At 41.7% G+C, this 23,630-nt stretch overlaps 1 protein-coding gene across 1 annotated transcript in view; it reads left to right on the top strand.

The window, feature by feature from the left end:
- Window positions 1–1,310: 1,310 nt before the first annotated feature.
- LOC133532835 (lysosomal alpha-mannosidase-like) overlaps window positions 1,311–23,630 on the top strand; it is a 34,417-nt gene continuing 12,097 nt past the window's right edge. Inside the window, exons 1-15 of the mRNA XM_061871688.1 lie at window positions 1,311–1,427; window positions 2,156–2,258; window positions 3,453–3,540; window positions 5,283–5,341; window positions 5,753–5,879; window positions 7,424–7,528; window positions 9,996–10,096; window positions 12,022–12,155; window positions 13,430–13,624; window positions 14,590–14,723; window positions 17,750–17,879; window positions 18,657–18,732; window positions 22,695–22,815; window positions 23,131–23,277; window positions 23,481–23,486. Coding sequence (XP_061727672.1) covers window positions 1,311–1,427; window positions 2,156–2,258; window positions 3,453–3,540; window positions 5,283–5,341; window positions 5,753–5,879; window positions 7,424–7,528; window positions 9,996–10,096; window positions 12,022–12,155; window positions 13,430–13,624; window positions 14,590–14,723; window positions 17,750–17,879; window positions 18,657–18,732; window positions 22,695–22,815; window positions 23,131–23,277; window positions 23,481–23,486 — 1,643 coding nt within the window. The remainder of the gene's footprint in view (window positions 1,428–2,155; window positions 2,259–3,452; window positions 3,541–5,282; window positions 5,342–5,752; window positions 5,880–7,423; window positions 7,529–9,995; window positions 10,097–12,021; window positions 12,156–13,429; window positions 13,625–14,589; window positions 14,724–17,749; window positions 17,880–18,656; window positions 18,733–22,694; window positions 22,816–23,130; window positions 23,278–23,480; window positions 23,487–23,630) is intronic.

The following is a 23,630-nucleotide window of genomic DNA, read 5'->3' on the forward strand; positions in this document are numbered from 1 at the left end:
GTAATTTGTTAACATCAGTTATTTTACGTTTGGTGGTCAAGTGGCAACGTTCTAAAGTGAGTTTTAAATATGAATATAAGTATTCGTTTACAATAACAATATACATAATGGATATATACAGAGGATTACTGTAACTAGCTTAAATCTAAAATAGGCCCTTGAGGCATTGTACCAAGGATGCTGGCGGCATTTCCCCCGTTGTATTCCAATAAGTACTGATACGTTGAATATTATAGTTTCCCGTGTTTAATAAAATGAGAAAAAAATAAACCTAATAGAAAATACGAGTTATACAAGTTATTTAAGAAATATTACGGGAAGTTTGTTTGAAATTTGTTTTATTTGAAATTAGTATGTTCAGCTTGAGCAGATCATGAGCAAGGGGTCGGATACCGGTATTTTCCCCATACAATAATACCGGTATTAGGTATTACGTTTGTTCAGTCAGCGTCAAATACTTCGTAGCAGTCAAAGTGGCCAAATAGTTCGGTACACCATACTAAATATATGGTGTACCGAACTATTTGGCTACTTTGACTGCTACGAAGTATTTGACGCTGACTGTTCTTTAGTTTAATATTATATAGCCCTATACTATGCCTATGCTGTGCTATGTTTATAGGCCTATGTTAGCCCGGTGGACGTCCATGCATGTTGTCAAACACTGCTGACCGTTTGTTGTGCTTATTATGTTTATTTATTTATTTTATTTTACTTTTTAGTTGTAAATTTTGACGACCGGTTTGGTCTAGTGGGTAGTGACCCTGCCTACGAAGCTGATGGTCCCAGGTTCAAATCCTGGTAAGGGCATTTATTCGTGTGATGAGCATGGATATTTGTTCCTGAGTCATGGGTGTTTTCTATGTATTTAAGTATTTATAAATATTTATATATTATATATATCGTTGTCTTAGTACCCTCAACACAAGCCTTATTGAGCTTACTGTGGGACTTAGTCAATTTGTGTAATAATGTCCTATAATATTTATTTATTTAAATTGTAATGCTAGTTAAGTACATCAATTAATAATTAGTTTTCAAGATTAACTAACAATATTGTATGGGCTCTGTCTGAAATAAATGTTTTTTATTTATTTCAATTATTCGAGTCAATCGTGCACTCTATCACCACAACGCGATTGGTTGATGAGTTCGAATCACGCGCGCGATTGATCGCAACTAGTTGCGTTAGACCGCACGATTGACTCGAATTCGTGAGTGACACCACTGAACTAGCACCATTAGTGCCCGTAAGGCCCGTCCTTAGATATATGTCAATGATTGTATTGTATTGTAATCAATCTGTCAGCATGTTGCTGCTAGTCCTGTTGCTGGCGCAGTCCGCGCACGCGCAGTACGAGCCGAAGAAAGATGATGGCGTCGACGTGCTGACCACGCCCATGCACGGCGAGGCTTGTGGATACGCGGTGAGCATAATTTTCTTACCCTACTTTCATGATCCATTTTTAGGGTTCCGTACCCAATGGGTAAAACGGGACCATATTAATAGGGTTCCATACACAAAGGGTAAACGGGACCCTATTAATAGGGTTCCATACCCAAAGGGTAAACGGGACCCTATTAATAGGGTTCCATACCCAAAGGGTAAACGGGACCCTATTAATGGGGTTCCATACCCAAATGGTAAACGGGTCCCTATTAATAGGGTTCCGTATCCAAAGGGTAAAACGGTATAGTAATAGTAAAAAAAAATCTGTCCCAATTCTTGGCAATCCATCATGTGAACCCGGGCCCGGGGCTTCTCTAGGAAGCAACAAGGAAAGCTCAAAATGAGGAAGTCCACGTTGTTTAATAACCAATGTATTTATTTTATTATTTATGTACATTTAATAAGTATATAAAGGGAACATTGGGTAATTACTCGCACTTGCAGCTTCGTAGTATAACGGCCAACCGTTCTACCAACTGAGCTACGGAGACTTACCCGTCTGCAGCGAATATTTCGCTAAGTATATTCTTTCATACTTACGTATAGTTATAATGTTTTCCGTTTTGTATGGGGAATGTTCTCGCCCGAGAACATTCTCATGAGTAAATGGAGAACATTCTTGAGAACGGCACAACTATATACTTACGTCTCACTTCCTAGCGACATCTTTGTAAAATCTTATAAATATATGTTTTTTTCGTCCAGAGCTGCCTGCCCATCCAGCCAGGTTGGCTAAACGTGCACATCGTGCCTCAAACACACAGCGAGCTGGGACACGGATACAATTTTCATCAACATTTCACGGGAGGTCTGTATTTATTATTATATTATCATGATTTTATCCGTAGTAATCATCAGTACTTATATCTACGCGGACGCTGGGTATTTAGGGCGTCCGCATGCTGGCGCGGGTGCACGGAGCGGGCACACGCACGCGGGTGCCATTGTAGGTAAGGGTCGAGTCCTTACCATTTAAAACAATTGAAATTGCATTAACGTTTAAATATAAGCCTATCAAACAAACCAGTAAATTTTATTGTTCCGAAAAGACAGTAAATCTTACTGTTTTGAGTCGCTAAAATATAGTAACTGTTCGTTTATTTTTATCGTTGTTTGAATAATAATGTTCAAAAATGTAACGTTACTGTTTTATATTTTACTATTTTTCAAACATTTGTTGATATTGTATATAAAGCAGTTAATATTATTGAAAATCACTTTAATGTGTGCTCTATAGATAATAGATTTTGTAGTGTGCACTGTACGTTACACTGGCTATATATACTCCGTAGGTTAATAATCATATTTCATTATTAAACTATACTTCCAACCAACAACTTGTCTCAATTGACGCCACTCCTCACATGGCGATCCTGGCAGGATAATGTGGGGCGTCAAAGGAAATCTATCTGGTCTTACGTTTATTGTGTCTTAACTCTTAAATAACAAGTGCATGCCATTATATACTAAGCTATGCACGTGTGTGGCTAAGGTGTAGTACACACACGACAATTTTTACAGTGCAGTTAGCGTTTTTTTATTTATTTACATGGCCCTATTACATTTATTTATTTATTTACATATTAGATATATACAAAGGTATCACAGTAACTGTACAAATACTAAACTAAATTAATAACTAATGTTAATAACGCGTCGTCTTTGTTCGGGCATTTTCGGGAGCCGTCGCCCACGCAATGCATGATGCGGGGCGCGGAGAAGTGGGGCCGGCAGCGGGCATTCTCTCAGCAATCTTGCGACGGACGGTTGTGCCCGTCCGCTTACAATCTATGTATCAAAAAAATTTAATTATTATACGTGCATGTATTGGACTACGAGTGTCATTTAACTCACCTCATCCACGACCCCAAGATCTTCTCGTCCACCCCTACATGCGTGGACAACTAATATAAATCTAAAATAGGTCCTTGAGGCATTCTGCCAAGGATGCAAGCGGCATTTGTATAATGCTGTGATATTTATCAGTTTTTTTTTTTGCCAGAGGATCCACCCTTTCCGAAGAACAGCATAAACATGAAGAGGATCCTGGATTCCATACTCACAGAATTATGGAACAATGTTCATCGCAGGTTAGTTTTTTAGGGTTCAGTAGTCAACTAGGAACCTTTAGAGAGGCCCAACAGTCGGCCCCCACTAGCGTCTACCGAGCGTCGTCCTCACTGCGACATCGCGTCGAGCAGCAAACATTAGGGCCTACGCTAGCTGACGCGTGTGCACGGAGCGGACGAGCGGGTTAACGAAAAATAGTATGAGCACAGAGCAACGCTAACTGAAGCGGACGCGTGAGGCGGATTTCACCTACAAATAGCCCCCGCGTGCGTGCGCACGCGGCGGGCGTCCGCGTCAGCTGACGTACGCCCTCAAACATTCATTCAGCAAATAGGTCACACGGGGCACTTTTACGTGTCTTTTTACAAGCAATGAAAATAACCAAAAATCACAAAATACAATTACAAATATGGAATCGATGAAATATTAAATACAAATACAAATACAAATAATTTTATTGAAAACAGTATAAGTACAGTGTTAGCACTTAAAGACTAAGGATTAAGGATAAGGAAAAGTTTACAAATGCCTGAACTAGGAGTTCCTGTGTTTCAGGCAGAATAGGACCATATTAATTAATTTGTAATTATTCACTTAATTATAATTATAAATAGTACACAATAAAAATCTGGTAGGGTGATAACCTTAACAAAATAACTTATTTAAGTATTCTATATCAAAATACAGTAAGAAATCATTTTACGACTATTAGTAATAAAATATTTTATTAGACATTTATACAGTCTCTAAATGTCGAATTACACAAAAAAACTATGATAAAAAAATACAAACAACAAATACTATTCTTTAAAGATGTACAATTAATAAAAACGATCATTAAATTATCCTTAGAGATGTAAAGGGTCTCTAAGACTTCTTATATAAATAATAGAGTTGACTAGACGCCGACGCTTGGAAGACGCTAGTGTTGGATCTCTCTAAGGGCCATGTCTATACTTACACCACGTCTCTGTCCTTCTGTCTGTCCGCGGCTTGATTCCTTGGTTGTTAGTGTTAAGCGCCACACTAGCGTCTTTTGAGCATCGGTATCTAGTCAGCGCTGTGGAGAATGGCGTCGCTGCGCAGTTGCCCCAACGTTGCGTCGAGCAGCAGCCATAGAGATGACTAGACGCCAACGTTCAGGGGACGCTAGTGTCGGGTATCTCTAAAAGCTGTAATTTGGCAATAAATCATGCCGACAAAGTGGGAAAGTAAAATCTTAAGAAATAAATATTTAATAGTGTTTCATTTGTAATGTTTTACTTATAGTTATTTTCTTCGCGTTGATGTGCTGAAATCTTTTGTTTCACTTGGTAGAAAAGTTTATTCAACCCTCGTACCTTTAAACCCTTCGCAACGCATAAGGCTGCGTTTCTACCAGAGATGTGCGAGGATACGTAGCGAGGGATGGGTTTGTCATGAACCAATGGAAACACTCCATTTACCTGTCCTCGCTCAGCGCAGCTCTAGTGGAAACAGCTCAGCGGAGCGAGGGGTAGGATGTCTGCGAGGAATGTAACGTGTTGCGAGGTATGGACGCCACGAGTCGCGAAAAACATTAAAAACACTCCGCTCCCGCCTACCCGCTCCCCGCTTATTTGAAAAGAGCTCAGCTATCTCCCACATTTCTGGTGGAAACGCAGCGTAAGTTTCAACTTTTCGAAATACTTTTTTGGAATATTTCGCTTGCTCGGGTATCAATATTACCACGCGGAGTACAATATCTTTGCCCACTTGTAATACCTACAAATAACGATTTCAGGTTCACACTGTCGGACACGGCATATCTTTTCCATTGGTGGAAAAATCGACATCCGGCAGGTGAGTTTAAACTAAGTGTAGTCCAAGTAATTTAATATTTTGTCGTATGGTAATAGGTAATACAGAATGTACTTAGAATGGGTCATCGTCAACGGGGGATCATGCAGTTTTTTTTAATATCACTTTTTTTCTAAGAATCTGTCATTGCCTCACCCGATACGGGTAGCATTTATTGAAATAATTGTTACTGGAAATCTGATATACATTTGTACATACGTGTAAGCAATTATATTTAAATAAATAAATAAAATAAGTCCAGCCGATTTTTTAAGTCTGACATCAGTGAGATCTAGTTTATTTTAAATTTACATGATTTGTTTACATGATTACTTTGACATAGGTACACACATTTAGATATGTTTTATTTTAATGATCGTAGTACTTGTAACATTAATTAAAGTTTAATTCCAGTCCATCGTATGATGTACCAGCTAGTCCGTCAAGGCCGCCTGACTATAGTGGGCGGTGGTCTTGGTGTCACCGATGAAGCCTCCACCAACTACCACGCCATCATCGACCAGTTCAGCTACTCACTCAGGTGAGAACTGCTTTTCGAATGCTATGCCTATCGTGTGCGCTGAATCGTATTATCGTGCCGCCACCAACTACCACGCTATCATCGACCAGTTCAGCTACTCACTTAGGTGAGAACTGCCCTTCTAATGCCACGCCTATCGTGTGCGTCGAATCGTATTATCGTGTCTCCACCAACTACCACGCTATCATCGACTAGTTCAGCTACTCACTCAGATGAGAACCGGCCCTCGAATCCCGACCCCTATCGTGTGTGACGAATCATATTATCGTACCGCCACCAACTACAACGCTATCATTGACCAGTTTAGCTACTCACTCAGGTGAGAACTGCCCTTCGGACGCCACGCCTATATTATCGTGTGCGACAAATCATATTATCGTACCGCCACCAACTACCACGCTATCATCGACCAGTTCAGCTACTCACTCAGGTGAGAACTGCTTTTCGAACGCTATGCCTATCGTGTGCGACGAATCATATTATCATGCCTCCACCAACTACTACGCCATCATCGACCAGTTCAGCTACTCACTCAGGTGAGAACTGCCCCTCGAACGTCACGCTTATCGTGATTCTTTTCGGAATGCACGAAGATATTGATATTGGGCTAAAGCCGCGCGACGGGAGTCTTTGGTGGTCAACAGGGTAAAAAAGTTGCCAAAACCCTTGTCCTTACAAGTAAGAAGAGAAAAGCGGGATGTAATTTTCTTGTACAAATTATTAAATAATTTAATTGATTCGGAAGATCTTCTCAGCAAGGTGTTATTTAGATGTCCTACGTATCGTACGCGGTCCACTGCTTTGCTATCCGTTCCATTTACTCGCAAAAAATATGTAAACAACAAATTTTTGGCAAGATCATGCAATATTTACAACAAGAAATATTCACACATTGATTTGTTCCAGCATAAGTGTAATAAATTTGTTTCTGTCATCAAACAAACAAAATAAAATAAAAAAAACAAATGGTAATTCCGTTATCTACTTCGTAGCTCTTAATAAAAGTGTAAGCTTGTCTTGTATTGTTATTGTAATTGTACAGTCAGCGTCAAATACTTTTTAGCAGTCAAAGTGGCCAAATAGTTCGGTACACCATACTAAATATATGGTGTACCGAACTATTTGGCTACTTTGGTTGCTACAAAGTATTTGACGCTGACTGTACCTATTATTTGAAATTTCAAAGTCTAAATAAAATTGTGCTTGTTATTTTCAAAATTCCAAAGTATGCTTGTTATAATTGTTAATCGTGCTCGTGTATTATCTTATTTACTAAATGTAACTCTTAAAATCAACTTTAAATTAAAAATACCCAAAAATTGTACTTTTTTTCGGAGCAAAGGAATTTTGTATTAGCTGTAAGTGGAAACTGTTTTGGCTTAGGGTAGGGTATAACCAATAGGTATGTGTTTCTAACTGTTCTCGTTAGCGATCGAGCATCCAACAGATACCATTCAATTATCTACCAATGCAGTTAGGGACGACTACGAAAATAATAAGCGTTTTGGTAAGAAAACTATTGTTGACTGTATTTTCTCGTGCAGGAAACTGAACGCTACGTTCCGGGCATGTGCGCGCCCTCTAGTGGCGTGGGCGGCAGACGTGTATGGACATTCAAGGGAGTTCACCTCTCTGATGGCGCAGATGGGGTAAGTTAACTTTTATATGATTTCATATACCTGCTGCTACTATAGGCCTAGGCCTACTGGCTTAGAGTTCCATTCTGTTCATCATCAGCAGTTCCGCTTCATCAAATGTCACTTCTACAAATGTAACTGTTTGATTTGATGATGAAAATACTAAGATCACTATATATAACGATGAGGTCGTCAGAACTCATTTGTCTTAAAAATCTAATTTGCTTCACAAACACAGCGTAGAGGACAAATCGCCAAACGTGAACTATGCGTCGTTGAAGAGTTCCATTCTGATCATCATCAGCAGTTCCACTTCATCAAATGTCACTTTTTAAATGTGAATGCTTGATGAAAATACAAAAATTCACATTTGAAGAGTTCTTTCGATTCCTCATAGATCCCATCATCAGAACTGAGTTTTGACAAAAACGGGACCAATCTGTAATCTGTATTAGAATATAAATATAGATTCAAGCAAAAAATAATTTTCAAAATCGGTTCAGAAATGACGGAGTTATGAAGTAACAAACATTATTAAAAAAACATACACACCGAATTGATAACCTCCTCCGTTTGAAATCTTCCGACTTCTTGAAATTGAAGTCGGTTAAAAAGTGCTTGTTGCTAGGCCTATAGGGAGCTCAGGGAGCGTGCATGAACTGTAGGCTTTTTGGCGCGAGGCGTAAATGTGATGTTTTTTGTTCCGATGTAGCCCACAAGATAGCAGAACCTACTATGCACAAGAAAACACGTGACGTGTACATGTGCATGTTTATGGTTCCGATTCAGGCCACAAGATGGCAGACCCTCCAACGCGCACGGTCCCTATTATAATAAAGAATATATTGACTTTGACTTGTGACTATAATGGCATTCTTGCACATATGGCCTACCGAGAACAATGAGAATCGATTTGTTTAATCTACTTCTCTATTGTTCCAACGCATTTAGGGTACTCTACTCTTGGGGCTGCCTCGTCACTGTAGTGCATCAGGGATGTTTGCAGATGCACATTGTTTTTACGCAACAATGCGAAAAGATATGCCTCCCTGGTGCGCAGGGTGAGAGCCAGCACCAACAGTATCCTGAAAATGATCTCGAGCAGACTGGACTGTCCGTACATGAATCGCTGCTGTGCGGTCTCAGGTGAAAGCGATCAGCGGTGATCCATGAATACCAATTTAAATTACATGTTTTATTATAAACTAAGTGTAAGGCATGAGTGGACGCTTTAGTTGGGCGTGCAGCGGGGCGGAGCGTGCGGCGTGCATGTTAAACAAATACAAACGTCTAGGAGCTGCCTTAGTGCACGCTGTTCACATCGCTTGTGAGCCCGACGCCACGCTGCACGCCCCGCCGAACGCTCCGCTTCGAGCGTCTACTCAGCTCAGCTCAGGCCTTACAGTAAGGTTAATATAACTATACACTAAGGTAAATAAGTAATTTTTCATTTAATTTTATTTGTAATTTTAATGTGTATATGGACTCTGTCTGAAATAAAAGAATTTTATTATTATTTGAATTTTATTATTATTTGTCTCTTACAAATTCTCGGGGCCATGGGGTCCCGGGCATTTTGAAGGCGTGCGTGGGGCCGAAGCTAACACGTAGAGGCCCCTTGTAGTAAGACAATTTACTCTAAAAGTAATGTGACACCAACCGACGATTATCCCTGTTCACACTATAGCAGTGCACCCAAGGACAAGCCCCGGTTAGTGTAAGACTATTGTAAGAAAAAGGTACAAAAAGAAACCGGGCTATTGGGTTGAGTTGCTAGTGGACTGGTAACCGAGAGTATGGAGGTGACTATGGCACCTGCCCTGATCATATGTTATAAAAACACGAAAAAATGGACAGGTGGTGACTCGCCAACTCACAGTATGGGTCCCCGAAAACGGCTGCTCGCACGGAGCGACAAGGGGACAACATTGCGTGAGCGGCTCAGGGTGTTGAGAGGTGTGCGCCGCTTTCTACCCAGTGGCTGTCAGCAGCCACTGTGCCAACTCGCGTCTTATGCATATTTCACTTCCACCCTGCGAGCATATAGCTCTGACACCCCACTCTGGACGGCCGGTAAAGGCAAGTCAGAGGTGAGAGTTCTGCGGCCCCTGCTCAGTGTTCACTCCAGCCGGCCAATCAAGGCAAGCCGGAGAGAGGGGCCTGTCCGACTCTCGGGGGCATGGGACCCAAGGGACGTCACTTCCCATTCAGCTCGCCACAAGCTGCCCTGGGGGCTTATTATTATTATTATTCATTGTTCGAATGTCCAAGAGGGATATAGAGGCAGATAAGTATTATAAGTATGTAATAAACTTTGGGTTTGTGATATAGCTAAGAAAAAGAATTGACGATACCTAAATAATATTACCGCAAAAAAAAAAAATTTACGTTTTTTTTTTTAATTATGAGGCTGAGATTTTTTTTATTGAAGTTACACTTTGGTTTGCGTTTGGTACCTAATATAGTAGTTTTATTGCAGATACGACGCATTATTCATAAACCCAATCAGCTACGACGAGGAAGTAGCGCGCATGCGTCGCAAATCACTAGAGTTCCTGTGGCGCGGCAGCGACGACCTTGGTACGGAAACCATTTGCAGTTTACCCACACGCCATAGCAAAGAGAATTAAAAAGACCAAAAGTGCTCACTCCATGCCAGGGATCGGAAACCGGTATTTTTTGTATGGGAACGAAACCGGTATTTTTTCGTTCTTTGTTAATTATTTCATTTCTAATTGGGCAATCTAATAATCATCATCATCATCATATCAGCCCCTTATCGCCCACTGCTGAGCATAGGCCTCTCCTCTAGTACGCCACTCATCCCGGTCCCGAGCCAGTCTCATCCAGAAGTGACCCGCAGTCTTCCGAATGTCGTCCACCCAACGAGCCAACGGACGCCAGGTACTCCTTTCGTCTGAAAGCGGCCACCATTCCGTTAGCATTTTGGCCCACCTGCACACTCTGCCTGGCAACATGTCCAATGTGTTTTAGATAAAACGAAGTTGTTATCTAAAAACACAACCGAGTCCTATATTTGGAGTATAAAATAAACCGAAATATATGTTTATTTCAAAGTTTTTCCAAAAAACCGGTTCCGATCCCTGCTCCATGCAACGGTTTTGCTACCAAAAATACTATTATTTTCATAGTCTAAATTTATAACTCCGTATCTTTAGGTATTTAAATAAATGTAAACAAAATCTACCCTCAAATGGCTCCTTAAGCCAAATAATGTAGGTTAAAGTCAGGTCGTTCAGTAATAGATCCAGGCGGTTTTGTATTTGGTTGGTTAACCAATAAATGTTATATCTACCCGAAAATGTACAAATTGTTTGTTTACTTTTATTTAACCTTTTCAACGCCAAAGACCACTAAAACGGTCATCGTCTGTCGTGCCCGCGACGGCAATGACCATTAAAAAGGCTATGGCGGACGTTGTCAAAGCGACTTTCCTACTGTCAGTTAAGCTTCATATTCGCTCTTCACCATTTAACTTTTTGGCGTCCACGGCATTTCTTGACACGTGTGGAAAAGCGTTGAAAAGGTTAAATACCTAAAGATACAGATTATAGCGTCAAGTAGCTCTCAGTACTGCTACTCGACTATAGATGTCGTGGCAAACAAAAAGTCTAATGCTCAACGATTTTCCGCTAATATTATAACTAGAGTAACCGGAACTCAATTTTCAACTCCTACGCTTATTATTGGTCTTCTTAATTCTCTTTGCGCCATAGTGATCTACCCTCTTTCGGACATCATCATCACGTGTATTATAGTTAAAAAAACTAAAATGATTTTTCTGGTTCGGGCCCTAATCTCTTAAACAAAAGCCTTTGTTCCTTTTATGCCGTCTTCGGCACGTTCCAAAGCAAAGCTTGTTTTAAAATAGTACATTACGATACAAGTGCGAAAAATAGGAAATTCGAAACGAGTGGCGATAAATTAAAACACGACCGAAGGGAGTGTTTTAAATCGACACGAGTTGCGAATTACCTATTCGCACATGTATCGTACAACGTTTTACAGTACATATGGCCCTTTAAATGTTCGACACAGTAACGTAATATGCTACTTCTCGCACTAGTGCTATAAAGTAGCCCCATATGTACTGTAAATGTTTTTTTCTACTCGTCGACTGTAATGGTTGTATTAAGATTTCGTATACAGAACTACAATTGCGTACTTTACATGTATGGGCTCAAAGACAAATCGGGGGACGGGCAGGCGGGGGACTTCGCGAATTTATGTCTTTTGTCTACTAAGATACGTACCAATTTTTATTAAATATTTAGGTTTTATACTAAAAAAGTATTATTTGAGATGACTCGTAGAAAAAGTATAGTACACAATTGTGATATAATCAGGCTTTTCAATCTCGTACCCAACTGAAGCAACTCAGGAAGCTTCGTTGCCTAAACATGGCACTCGACTGAAAAGCGCTCTATTATATAACGATTGTATAAAATAATATTATTTATTGTCAAAAAACTTATTTTATACAGGTCCGTCGACAGACATGTTCACCCATAACTTATTCGACGGATACTGGGCGCCCCCTGGCTTCTGCTTCAGCAAGCTGTGTTCCGACCCATTGCTGGTCACCTCGAGCCAGCTGTTTTCTGACGTACAGGATCGGGTGTGTACAAACATGTTCACCCATAACTAGTTCGACGGATACTGGGCGCCCCCTGGCTTCTGCTTCAGCAAGCTGTGTTCCGACCCACTGCTGGTCACCTCGAGCCAGCTGTTTTCTGACATACAGGACCGGGTGTGTACAAACATGTTCACCCATAACTAGTTCGACGGATACTGGGCGCCCCCTGGTTTCTGCTTCAGCAAGCTGTGTTCCGACCCACTGCTGGTCACCTCGAGCCAGCTGTTTTCTGACATACAGGACCGGGTGTGTACAAACATGTTCACCCATAACTAGTTCGACAGATTCTGGGCGCCCCCTGGCTTCTGCTTCAGCAAGCTGTGTTCCGACCCACTGCTGGTCACCTCGAGCCAGCTGTTCTCTGACATACAGGACCGGGTATGTACAGACATGTTCACGCACAACGAACTGTAAGAACTATATATTTATAATTTATATTAGTGACACATATTTGAATAAAATTCCAGCCAGAAATGTAAAGAACTGAATTTGTATATTAAAATAAATTATTATCTTATCTTATAGAAGCCTGACTCGAGCACAAAATTTACTTCAAGTGTATGGTACTTATAGATTTTTTAAAAATTATTTTTACGCCTACGACTAATTTGTTAAACAATAGTTATTTGTGTCCCAAGGGAGGAAAAGTAGGAAATTGCGTGCCGCGTGTAAAATTGTTATCCGAGCCGAAGGCGACGCGGGATATACGTTTCCTCCCGTGATGCGCATCCTATTTTTCTGCTCGACGGAGGCGGAAACCGGCAACTCGTTTAGCGCAGCGGGAGCAAAGTTGACGCTTTCCGCCCGGAGGGCAGAAAAAGCTATTGTTTCTGTTGTGCGAGCAGTTTGCCTCCCGTGTTAGGGACTTGTACAAGCAAAAATGTCATTTAAAAAGCAACTGTGTCGGGATAGTATTAAGGTTTAAATCTTGTAAAAGAGCCCTTGAGGCCTACTTGCAGAATACATTTTTGAATTTTGAATTTTTTTGAACACTATCAGGGCTTCGGCCGAAACCTCAAGCGACTTTAATGCATTTCTAAGTAATAATACATATAGTACTTTAATCAGTTAATTGTATGTTATAATTGTTCACGTGCTTTTTTGTTTGCTTGTATGTAAATTCTATGTTGACGTTCAGCAAATCTGCTCCCCTCCCCCTCCCCGAGGCCTTTGGTGATACTTGCCCTCCCCCCCTAGTTCACTGGCTGGCTCCACCCTTGGCCGTATGACTATATTGAAACCGTTATGTTCAACAGGTAGACAAGTTCATCGAAGGCGTGCTGTACCGCCAAGCGCCGAACTTCGAAACGCGGAACGTGATGGTCATCATGGGGCATCGAAAGGCCTACGCAGATGCTCACGTCTGGTTCGATAACATCGAGAAACTAATCGGGTACGTATCTCGTCAAGTTCCTAGATTTTCTATTAACCACGGCTCGCTAAGGAAGCCTGTTGGGATCTGACAAGAAACTATTAAGAATAAAGCGATTGCCATTTGAATGTCTAACCTGGAGGAAGAAAGTTTTTGGGATTAAGTTCCGGTTTCCTCACGATTCCGTCAATTTAAAGTAATTGGTAAATATCAAATGTTATTTTGTACATATTAAAAAAAATATTTACAATAACAGTATACATAATCGATATATGTATACAGTGGTGTTTCTACATAATTAACTTAAATATAAAATAGGCTCTTGAGGCATTATCCAAAGGTTGCTGACGGCATTTCCTCGTTGTATCGCAATGCTGATACGTCGTGCGAGGAATCCGCCAGCCCTTCGGACACCAGTTGCGTCAACCAGACGGTTCGCGATTTCTGTTAAAAACTTATGCACGCTGGGACCCCATGGACAGCAGAGATCTATAAAACGTCCCAAACAATAAAATGTAGTCAATAGTAGTTGTGCTTTAATTATTACCTAAACGTAATTTTTACTTATGCCAGTCGGGGATCGGAAACCGGTATTTTTTGTATGGGAACGAAATAGTACATTACGATACAAGTGCGAAAAATAGGAAATTCGAAACGAGTGGCAATAAATTAAACACGACCGAAGGGAGTGTTTTAAATCGACACGAGTTGCGAATTACCTATTCGCACATGTATCGTACAACGTTTTACAGTACATATGGCCCTTTAAATGTTCGACACAGTAACGTAATATGCTACTTCTCGCACTAGTGCTATAAAGTAGCCCCATATGTACTGTAAACGGTATTTTTTCGTTCTTTGTTAATTATTTCATTCCTAATTGGGCAATCTAATAATACGAAGTCGTTATCTAAAAACACAACTGAGTCCTACATTTTGAGTATAAAATAAACCGAAAATCTCGAAGAAAAATATCGAAGTTATTTCGATGTTTTTGCAAAAAACCGGTTCCGATCCCTGATGCCAGTCTGTACTATACCGTAATTAAACGCCATTTTTTATTTAAAAGATTTTTTTTTTCCCAGTTACACGAATTGGAGGGCAGCCCAGAAACAACTAAACGTAACTCTGTTCTTCTCGAACCCGCCGTGCTACCTGGCCGCTGTTCACGACGAGAAGTAAGCATTCAGAACTATACCTACTTACTTTTATATACTTGACGCACATGAACATGTTTTACGAAAGCCAACAACCAAGACTCGGAAACCGGTTAAATTTCCAAATCGTTATCATGTACTTGGCGCAAAACATTTTAGTTTCGGTTTCGCTCGAAAAGCCGTTGTTTTAAACCGGTTTTTATGAGAGCAGTTCTTGTCTAACTAACCGGTTTAGAGCAATAATAACCGGTTTCTATGTTTACGTGGACACCACCAGGCCGGCCGGCCGTTTCGGCGCTCGTCGAATAAACCGGTTTTTTAAAGTTACAATAAAGTTCTTAAAACTAAATAAATCAAATAAACTTGTATTTACCGGTATTTTATAAACCGTTTCCGAGACTTGTTCAAAACCTAATTACTTACTTTTAGACTATACTTAACGCGGCCAACTATAGTCCCTATGACATGACATGTCCTCCAATTCGATTTTGGATAGACTTATTTAAAAAAATATGACATATCCTCCAATTCGATTTTGGATAGACTTATTTAAAAAAAATAATTAAGAGGCTGTCAACACCCAATGTCCTTGAAATTGATGTTACTTAAACAGTTTTTTAAGAAAGACTATTTGTTTTAGTCAAGTAAGAAAAATATATGTTCATATTAATTATATTTCAAAGACCGTGGTTGTACTCGATACATGTTTGAACGAAATCGGCTCGATAGAAAATAATTGCAAAGATTGGTCTTAAAATCACAATTAAACGGTTCTATGTCTTTATTGTTTTGGCTTATAGGTCTGCAATTAAAATCATAATTTCAAAACATTTACATCTAAACCGCTATTGAGTAAAATATTACACTAATAAATAATGATCCACTTATTTTATATAAATATTTTACTTATTATTCCCTTGCCCAGGCCCAGTAACATGCCACAGTGCTATCTCATTTACTCCGATACAAATAGACAGTGTGCGCGCTTTAGATATTGACAGCCTCTTAAGGAAATAGGTTTTTTTATACTACGCCGGTGGCAAACAAGCATACGGCCCGCCTGATGGTAAGCAGTCTCCGTAGCCTACAGACGCCTGCAACTCCAGAGGAGTTACATGCGCGTTGCCGACCCTAACACTCCGCACCCTCGTTGAGCTCTAGCAACCTTTACTCACCGGCAGGAACACAACACTATGAGTAGGGTCTAGTGTTATTTGGCTGCGGTTTTCTGTAAGGTGGAGGTACTTCCCCAGTTGGGCTCTGCTCTAGATCTGGAATGACATCCGCTGTGCTGTGCCCTACCACACAAAGCGAGATGACATTCACAGTGCTCATACCTCTCTATTGGACGCAATTTAAGGACATACCCGGGTCGGGCCGGGTCGGTTTTGCCGTAGTTGCTATTACTTGATCGAAGTTGATTATTTGATTTCTAAATAAAGAATGTGTTAAGACCAGAAAAAGTTTAATAATATTTGACATACCCCATACAAAAATGAACTGTTGTAGGTAGGGTTGCCATACGTCATGCGTGTATACGGGACTGTCACCGTATTTAAGTATCGCATCTCGTATGAATGGTCTCAATCATCTCTGTTTAACCACAACAACACACTTACACACATAATACAAATTAGTTGTACACGTGCTTTATACATTAACAATATAGGTAAGTAAAGGTCTAACAAAAATATTCTTAAGTGTTTGCGTATACCGCAGTCCAGATGCCAAGAAATTGTTTTTTTTTTCTTTTTTTTTTGGTAGAGGAGGCAAACGAGCAGGCGTATCACCTGATGGTAAGCGATAACGCTACTAATTGTTCACTATTCAGTTTACCCTGTCGTCATGTTAAATATTAAGTTATCTTGGAATACAAATAAATAAATGTAATAAGCTGCACAACAACACTAACACCAGCCAACACACACACACATGTAACAGCAGCCAAATAACACTAGGCCCTACTCATAGTGTTGTGTTCCTGCCGGTGAGTAAGGTTGCCAGAGCTCAACTAGGGGGGGCGGGTTTAGGGTCGGCAACGCGCATGTAACTTCTCTGGAGTTGCATTCGTACATATTAGGCTACGGAGACTGCTTACCATCAGGCGGGCCGTATGCTTGTTTGCCACCGACGTAGTATAGACAATATGTTAAGTGTAAATAGATTGGTACGTGTCGAAAATTATATGTAAGGACGGTGAATACACCCAGCGTGATACAGTTCACACTAGTACGGGGGTCAGATGACACTTACTTGCCTGTTGGTCCCCCCCCCCCCACGCCTCGTAACTTATATTACTATCAACATTGTCCCGTATCCGCTCCCATTCAATAATTATCATTGGCCGCGTCAAGTATAGCAGTGGCTAGGGCATCCTATATCATCGGACACCTCTATACCGGTATTGAGCCTGAGACACAATATTGGTCCTGAATACCGGAAGTCTGGTTTTCATACCGTTATTGAGCTTTAGAAGTCATTTATTTCTGTGTTTATCATATTTTCCTGATTTATGGAATTAGCGTTTCATAATACACAAAATTATTGTTTTGGACACGGCGCGTATAGTACGTCGGTTCCTCTCTCTGCGGCCCTGACCACCGGCAGCTTGGGCCCTGCCCCGCTGCTGGCGGCACCCTAGGTTAGGTTTTTTATAATGTGTTTATATCTTTTGTATTGTTTTGTAAGTGTTTTTATATTTTACTTTTATATCCATATTATAAATAATCCTAACCTAAGATATTGAATGAATAAAGAGAATAATATGGTAAGACAGACAAATAATAATAATAATAAAATTCTTTATTGCACACTACATAAAAAACAGATACAGAAATTGATAAAATATACACATTGGTAGGTAACAACAGGCGGACTTATCGCTAAACATAAATATATAAGTGCTTTATTGAGTAAAGCACTTATATACCTATTTAAAATCCTATCTGTTGTCTCTCTCTTAATACAATCTCTTTAATAAAACCCTACCACCGAAATCACCAATCATAGACATGTTAGAAAGCTCAGCCTTACAAAATGTATTTCAGCCCGGAGTTGGAGACGAAACAGGACGATTTCTTCCCGTACGTGCACGACAAGGACAGCTATACGGTTGGCATGTACTCTTCCAGGCCTACATTTAAGTACCTCATCAGAGAAGCACATGTCTACCTGCAGGTAATTTCTTTTAATTAAAATAAAAAAATATAACAAAATGTATTTTGCTAAAACGTCGAGTTAGCTTAGAGTGTAAGCCTTAGACGGACCCAATTTGATTTGATCAGAAGCCCAATTTGAGTGATGCTACTTTTTCGACTAAGGTCCCCGCTGAAAACCCTCTGAAACAATGATGTAACATTAAGCTGTGATGGCACCTTCTAAGAGCAACACATTACCATGGATGAACAGTCGCCATAAGATACATCGACTCGGCTAAAGCGTTTAAAGTGCATGTTCAGATATTTTTGAGTGCCTTAGCCGCCTCGATGTATCTGATGGCGATTGTATATACAAAAAGAACCGGATTTCGATGCAAAATCTCAAAGCCTATTACTAGTTTGGTGAAGTACTGAATCCGAAATCTACATATATGTAGGTGCATGCCTTTACTGGCCATTGTTGCAATAAGATTTATTTTAAGTGTGTATTTATTTATAGTTAACATGGATGATGGTTAGGGTTGCTATAATTATTCGGAACTGATACGGGACAGGTGCGTAGTAACAGCGTTACGGGGCGGGGGAGCTTTAACTCACGTGAGGAAACTTGATGATTACTTGGTTATACTCGTATAGGTATTCTGCGGCGGTATTGATATACGGGACAAAAACGGGACGGGAAAAAATATGGGACGCGATACTCAAATACGGTGACAGTCCCGTATTTACGGGACGTATGGCAACCCTAGCGATGGTCATTTATCCCGACATGACCAATGTTGAATATTATTTGCAGATAGCGAAGCAAATGCAAATTACTGCCAACATGGGGCCGTATACAAAGATGTTCGAAGACTTCAACTGGGTCATGGGTAAGTCGCACTTAGAAAGTGAATACGTACATTTTAAGGGTCAAGGATTTTAAGTTATTAAATTTCAAGTCTACGAGACCCTCAAATATTGGGCATTAACATTGGGCTTCCATAGTGGTTTCATTTTAGGTATAATAACGATGTCTTTAACCCTACCTTGCCCACTTATCTATTATCTCAGTATTATATATATATATACATATTTATTAATTAAAATATGTAACACACACATACCCTCATTTTATTTAATGTACATCTGTTGTGACCTGGGTTCCGGCAGAAAACCAGTGCTTTACTCGAAAGAGTGAAGAGTATCACTGAGCCGTGACCCTTTTGTCCTGCTGCAACGCACACAGTATGTAGGTAGGTACTTTTATTTTATTTTATTGTTTATTAATTATTCCTATTTTGTTTTCTCTATTTTCTTTTGTGCCATTTTTATTTTGTTCCTGTAAAAATTTGTGTTCTTTATGATGATTTAAACTTTATATTGTGTGTTTTTGCAGCTGTCAAATAAATGATTTATCTATCTATATATAAATTAAAATTAAAATTAAATTAAATATCCGTTTATTTCAGGCTGGGGCCCATAAAGAAAAATGTTAGTTACAATTCCTTAAATTATGTTAGCACCTTTTTTTTTTTTTTTTTAACGTTGGGGAAATGCTTTTACGCATGCCACCTAGTCCGGGGGAAACTAGGGGCGATGACGGACTAACCAGTAAAGGACTACCGTCTAAAACCACCAACGAATGCCGGCTCCGCCTTAGATTGGGTGCCGCAGGGTCGCTATCAGCATTCGACCGCGTGCAAATTATGTTAGCACCTACTCGTATACAAAAAGTAATTACAATTAAATTCTTAATAATTATAAATTAATTATGTATATAGCACACATATACATTTTCTTTACAAATCAAGCATTTACATTTAAAAAAGTGACGTTTGATGAAATGGAACTGCTGATGATGATCAGAATGGAACTCTTCAAAGACGCTTAGTTCACGTTTGGTGATTTGTCCTTTTAGCTGTGTTTGTTAAGAAAATTATATTTTGGTTTAGCCATGTGCTGGGGTGGTCCGTCTAAAGTGTAGCCATGTGCAGGGGGTCCGTCTAATGTGTAGCCATGTGCAGGGGTGGTCCGTCTAAAGTGTAGTCATGTGCAGGGAGGTCCGTCTAAAGTGTAGTCATGTGCAGGGAGGTCCGTCTAAAGTGTAGTCATGTGCAGGGGGGTCCGTCTAAAGTGTAGCCATGTGCTGGGGTGGTCCGTCTAAAGTGTAGTCATGTGCTGGGGTAGTCCGTCTAAAGTGTAGCCATGTGCAGGGGTGGTCCGTCTAAAGTGTAGCCATGTGCTGGGGTAGTCCGTCTAAAGTGTAGCCATGTGCAGGGGTGGTCCGTCTAAAGTGTAGCCATGTGCTGGGGTGGTCCGTCTAAAGTGTAGCCATGTGCAGGGGGGTCCGTCTAAAGTGTAGCCATGTGCAGGGGTGGTCCGTCTAAAGTGTAGCCATGTGCTGGGGTGGTCCGTCTAAAGTGTAGCCATGTGCAGGGGTGGTCCGTCTAAAGTGTAGCCATGTGCAGGGGTGGTCCGTCTAAAGTGTAGTCATGTGCTGGGGTAGTCCGTCTAAAGTGTAGTCATGTGCTGGGGTAGTCCGTCTAAAGTGTAGCCATGTGCAGGGGTGGTCCGTCTAAAGTGTAGTCATGTGCAGGGAGGTCCGTCTAAAGTGTAGTCATGTGCAGGGAGGTCCGTCTAATGTGTAGCCATGTGCAGGGGTGATCCGACTAAAGTGTAGCGATGTGCAGGGGTGATCCGACTAAAGTGTAGCGATGTGCAGGGGTGGTCCGTCTAAAGTGTAGCCATGTGCAGGGGGGTCCGTCTAAAATGTAGCCATGTGCTGGGGTGGTCCGTCTAAAGTGTAGTCATGTGCTGGGGTAGTCCGTCTAAAGTGTAGCCATGTGCAGGGGTGGTCTGTCTAAAGTGTAGCCATGTGCAGGGGTGGTCCGTCTAAAGTGTAGCCATGTGCTGGGGTAGTCCGTCTAAAGTGTAGCCATGTGCAGGGGTGGTCCGTCTAAAGTGTAGCCATGTGCTGGGGTGGTCCGTCTAAAGTGTAGCCATGTGCAGGGGGGTCCGTCTAAAGTGTAGCCATGTGCAGGGGTGGTCCGTCTAAAGTGTAGCCATGTGCTGGGGTGGTCCGTCTAAAGTGTAGCCATGTGCAGGGGTGGTCCGTCTAAAGTGTAGCCATGTGCAGGGGTGGTCCGTCTAAAGTGTAGTCATGTGCTGGGGTAGTCCGTCTAAAGTGTAGTCATGTGCTGGGGTAGTCCGTCTAAAGTGTAGCCATGTGCAGGGGTGGTCCGTCTAAAGTGTAGTCATGTGCAGGGAGGTCCGTCTAAAGTGTAGTCATGTGCAGGGAGGTCCGTCTAAAGTGTAGTCATGTGCAGGGGGGTCCGTCTAAAGTGTAGCCATGTGCTGGGGTGGTCCGTCTAAAGTGTAGTCATGTGCTGGGGTAGTCCGTCTAAAGTGTAGCCATGTGCAGGGGTGGTCCGTCTAAAGTGTAGCCATGTGCTGGGGTAGTCCGTCTAAAGTGTAGCCATGTGCAGGGGTGGTCCGTCTAAAGTGTAGCCATGTGCTGGGGTGGTCCGTCTAAAGTGTAGCCATGTGCAGGGGGGTCCGTCTAAAGTGTAGCCATGTGCAGGGGTGGTCCGTCTAAAGTGTAGCCATGTGCTGGGGTGGTCCGTCTAAAGTGTAGCCATGTGCAGGGGTGGTCCGTCTAAAGTGTAGCCATGTGCAGGGGTGGTCCGTCTAAAGTGTAGCCATGTGCAGGGGTGGTCCGTCTAAAGTGTAGTCATGTGCAGGGGGGTCCGTCTAAAGTGTAGTCATGTGCTGGGGTAGTCCGTCTAAAGTGTAGTCATGTGCAGGGGGGTCCGTCTAAAGTGTAGCCATGTGCAGGGGTGGTCCGTCTAAAGTGTAGCCATGTGCTGGGGTGGTCCGTCTAAAGTGTAGCCATGTGCAGGGGTGGTCCGTCTAAAGTGTAGCCATGTGCAGGGGTGGTCCGTCTAAAGTGTAGTCATGTGCTGGGGTAGTCCGTCTAAAGTGTAGTCATGTGCTGGGGTAGTCCGTCTAAAGTGTAGCCATGTGCAGGGGTGGTCCGTCTAAAGTGTAGTCATGTGCAGGGAGGTCCGTCTAAAGTGTAGTCATGTGCAGGGAGGTCCGTCTAAAGTGTAGTCATGTGCAGGGGGGTCCGTCTAAAGTGTAGCCATGTGCTGGGGTGGTCCGTCTAAAGTGTAGTCATGTGCTGGGGTAGTCCGTCTAAAGTGTAGCCATGTGCAGGGGTGGTCCGTCTAAAGTGTAGCCATGTGCTGGGGTAGTCCGTCTAAAGTGTAGCCATGTGCAGGGGTGGTCCGTCTAAAGTGTAGCCATGTGCTGGGGTGGTCCGTCTAAAGTGTAGCCATGTGCAGGGGGGTCCGTCTAAAGTGTAGCCATGTGCAGGGGTGGTCCGTCTAAAGTGTAGCCATGTGCTGGGGTGGTCCGTCTAAAGTGTAGCCATGTGCAGGGGTGGTCCGTCTAAAGTGTAGCCATGTGCAGGGGTGGTCCGTCTAAAGTGTAGCCATGTGCAGGGGTGGTCCGTCTAAAGTGTAGTCATGTGCAGGGGGGTCCGTCTAAAGTGTAGCCATGTGCTGGGGTGGTCCGTCTAAAGTGTAGTCATGTGCTGGGGTAGTCCGTCTAAAGTGTAGTCATGTGCAGGGGGGTCCGTCTAAAGTGTAGCCATGTGCTGGGGTGGTCCGTCTAAAGTGTAGTCATGTGCAGGGGTGGTCCGTCTAAAGTGTAGCCATGTGCTGGGGTTGTCCGTCTAAAGTGTAGTTATGTGCAGGGGTGGTCCGTCTAAAGTGTAGCCATGTGCTGGGGTGGTCCGTCTAAAGTGTAGTTATGTGCAGGGGTGGTCCGTCTAAAGTGTAGTTATGTGCAGGGGTGGTCCAAGACCACAGCGTGGCGTCCGGGGTACTGCGGGACCGGGTGAAGCAATACTACACGAGCAAAATCGACGCGGCCGTCACCAAATCTACGGATTTTATTTCTAAAGCTTTTACGTGAGTTTTGTGCTTTTATATACCGTGTTTTTATATGCCTCCTCTGTCTCTCTCCTCAACTTCAATAGATGCACTTTGCGTCAGAGACAATCAATCTATAGGATAACCTGAAAAAATCCTAAAAAAATAACGGTTTCAGAGTTATGACTAATGATAATATGACTATCATTACATTATGACTTTCAATAATTATGTCAAACAAAGGGATCCAAACAGGGGATTAACATTCTGATGTGTCACGACACAAAACAACACGACACGTCAGACTAATGTGGATCCGGCCTTATTGTTGTAATTCTAATGCTTTGTCGGCAGTAAGCTACGCTCGAGTCCTAAGCATGTGACGTACTACCGATGCCAGTTTAACATATCTTCGTGTTATGGGTCCCGCTTCATCAAGTATAGCGTGAGTATTTCAACATATCTTCATGTTACGGTTCCCGCTTCATCAAGTATAGGGTGACTATTTCAACATATCTTCATGTTATGGTTCCCGCTTCATCACGTATAGCGTGAGTATTTCAATATATCTTCGTGTTATGGTTCCCGCTTCATCAAGTATAGCGTGAGTATTGCAACATATCTTCGTGTTATGGTTTCCGCTTCATCAAGTATAGCGTGAGTATTTCAACATATCTTCGTGTTATGGTTCCCGCTTCATCAAGTATAGGGTGAGTATTACTCCACAGTTATGTTCGATACCGATCCAATGGATTACCTACCTTATGGATGTGGGCTTTAAAATCAAATTGAATACTTTTATACTACATTATATTGACGTACTTAGGTATTTGATCATTTACCATGTTAATAAT

This window comes from Cydia pomonella, chromosome 27 (assembly GCF_033807575.1).
Source record: "Cydia pomonella isolate Wapato2018A chromosome 27, ilCydPomo1, whole genome shotgun sequence".
Taxonomy (NCBI): domain Eukaryota; kingdom Metazoa; phylum Arthropoda; class Insecta; order Lepidoptera; family Tortricidae; genus Cydia; species Cydia pomonella.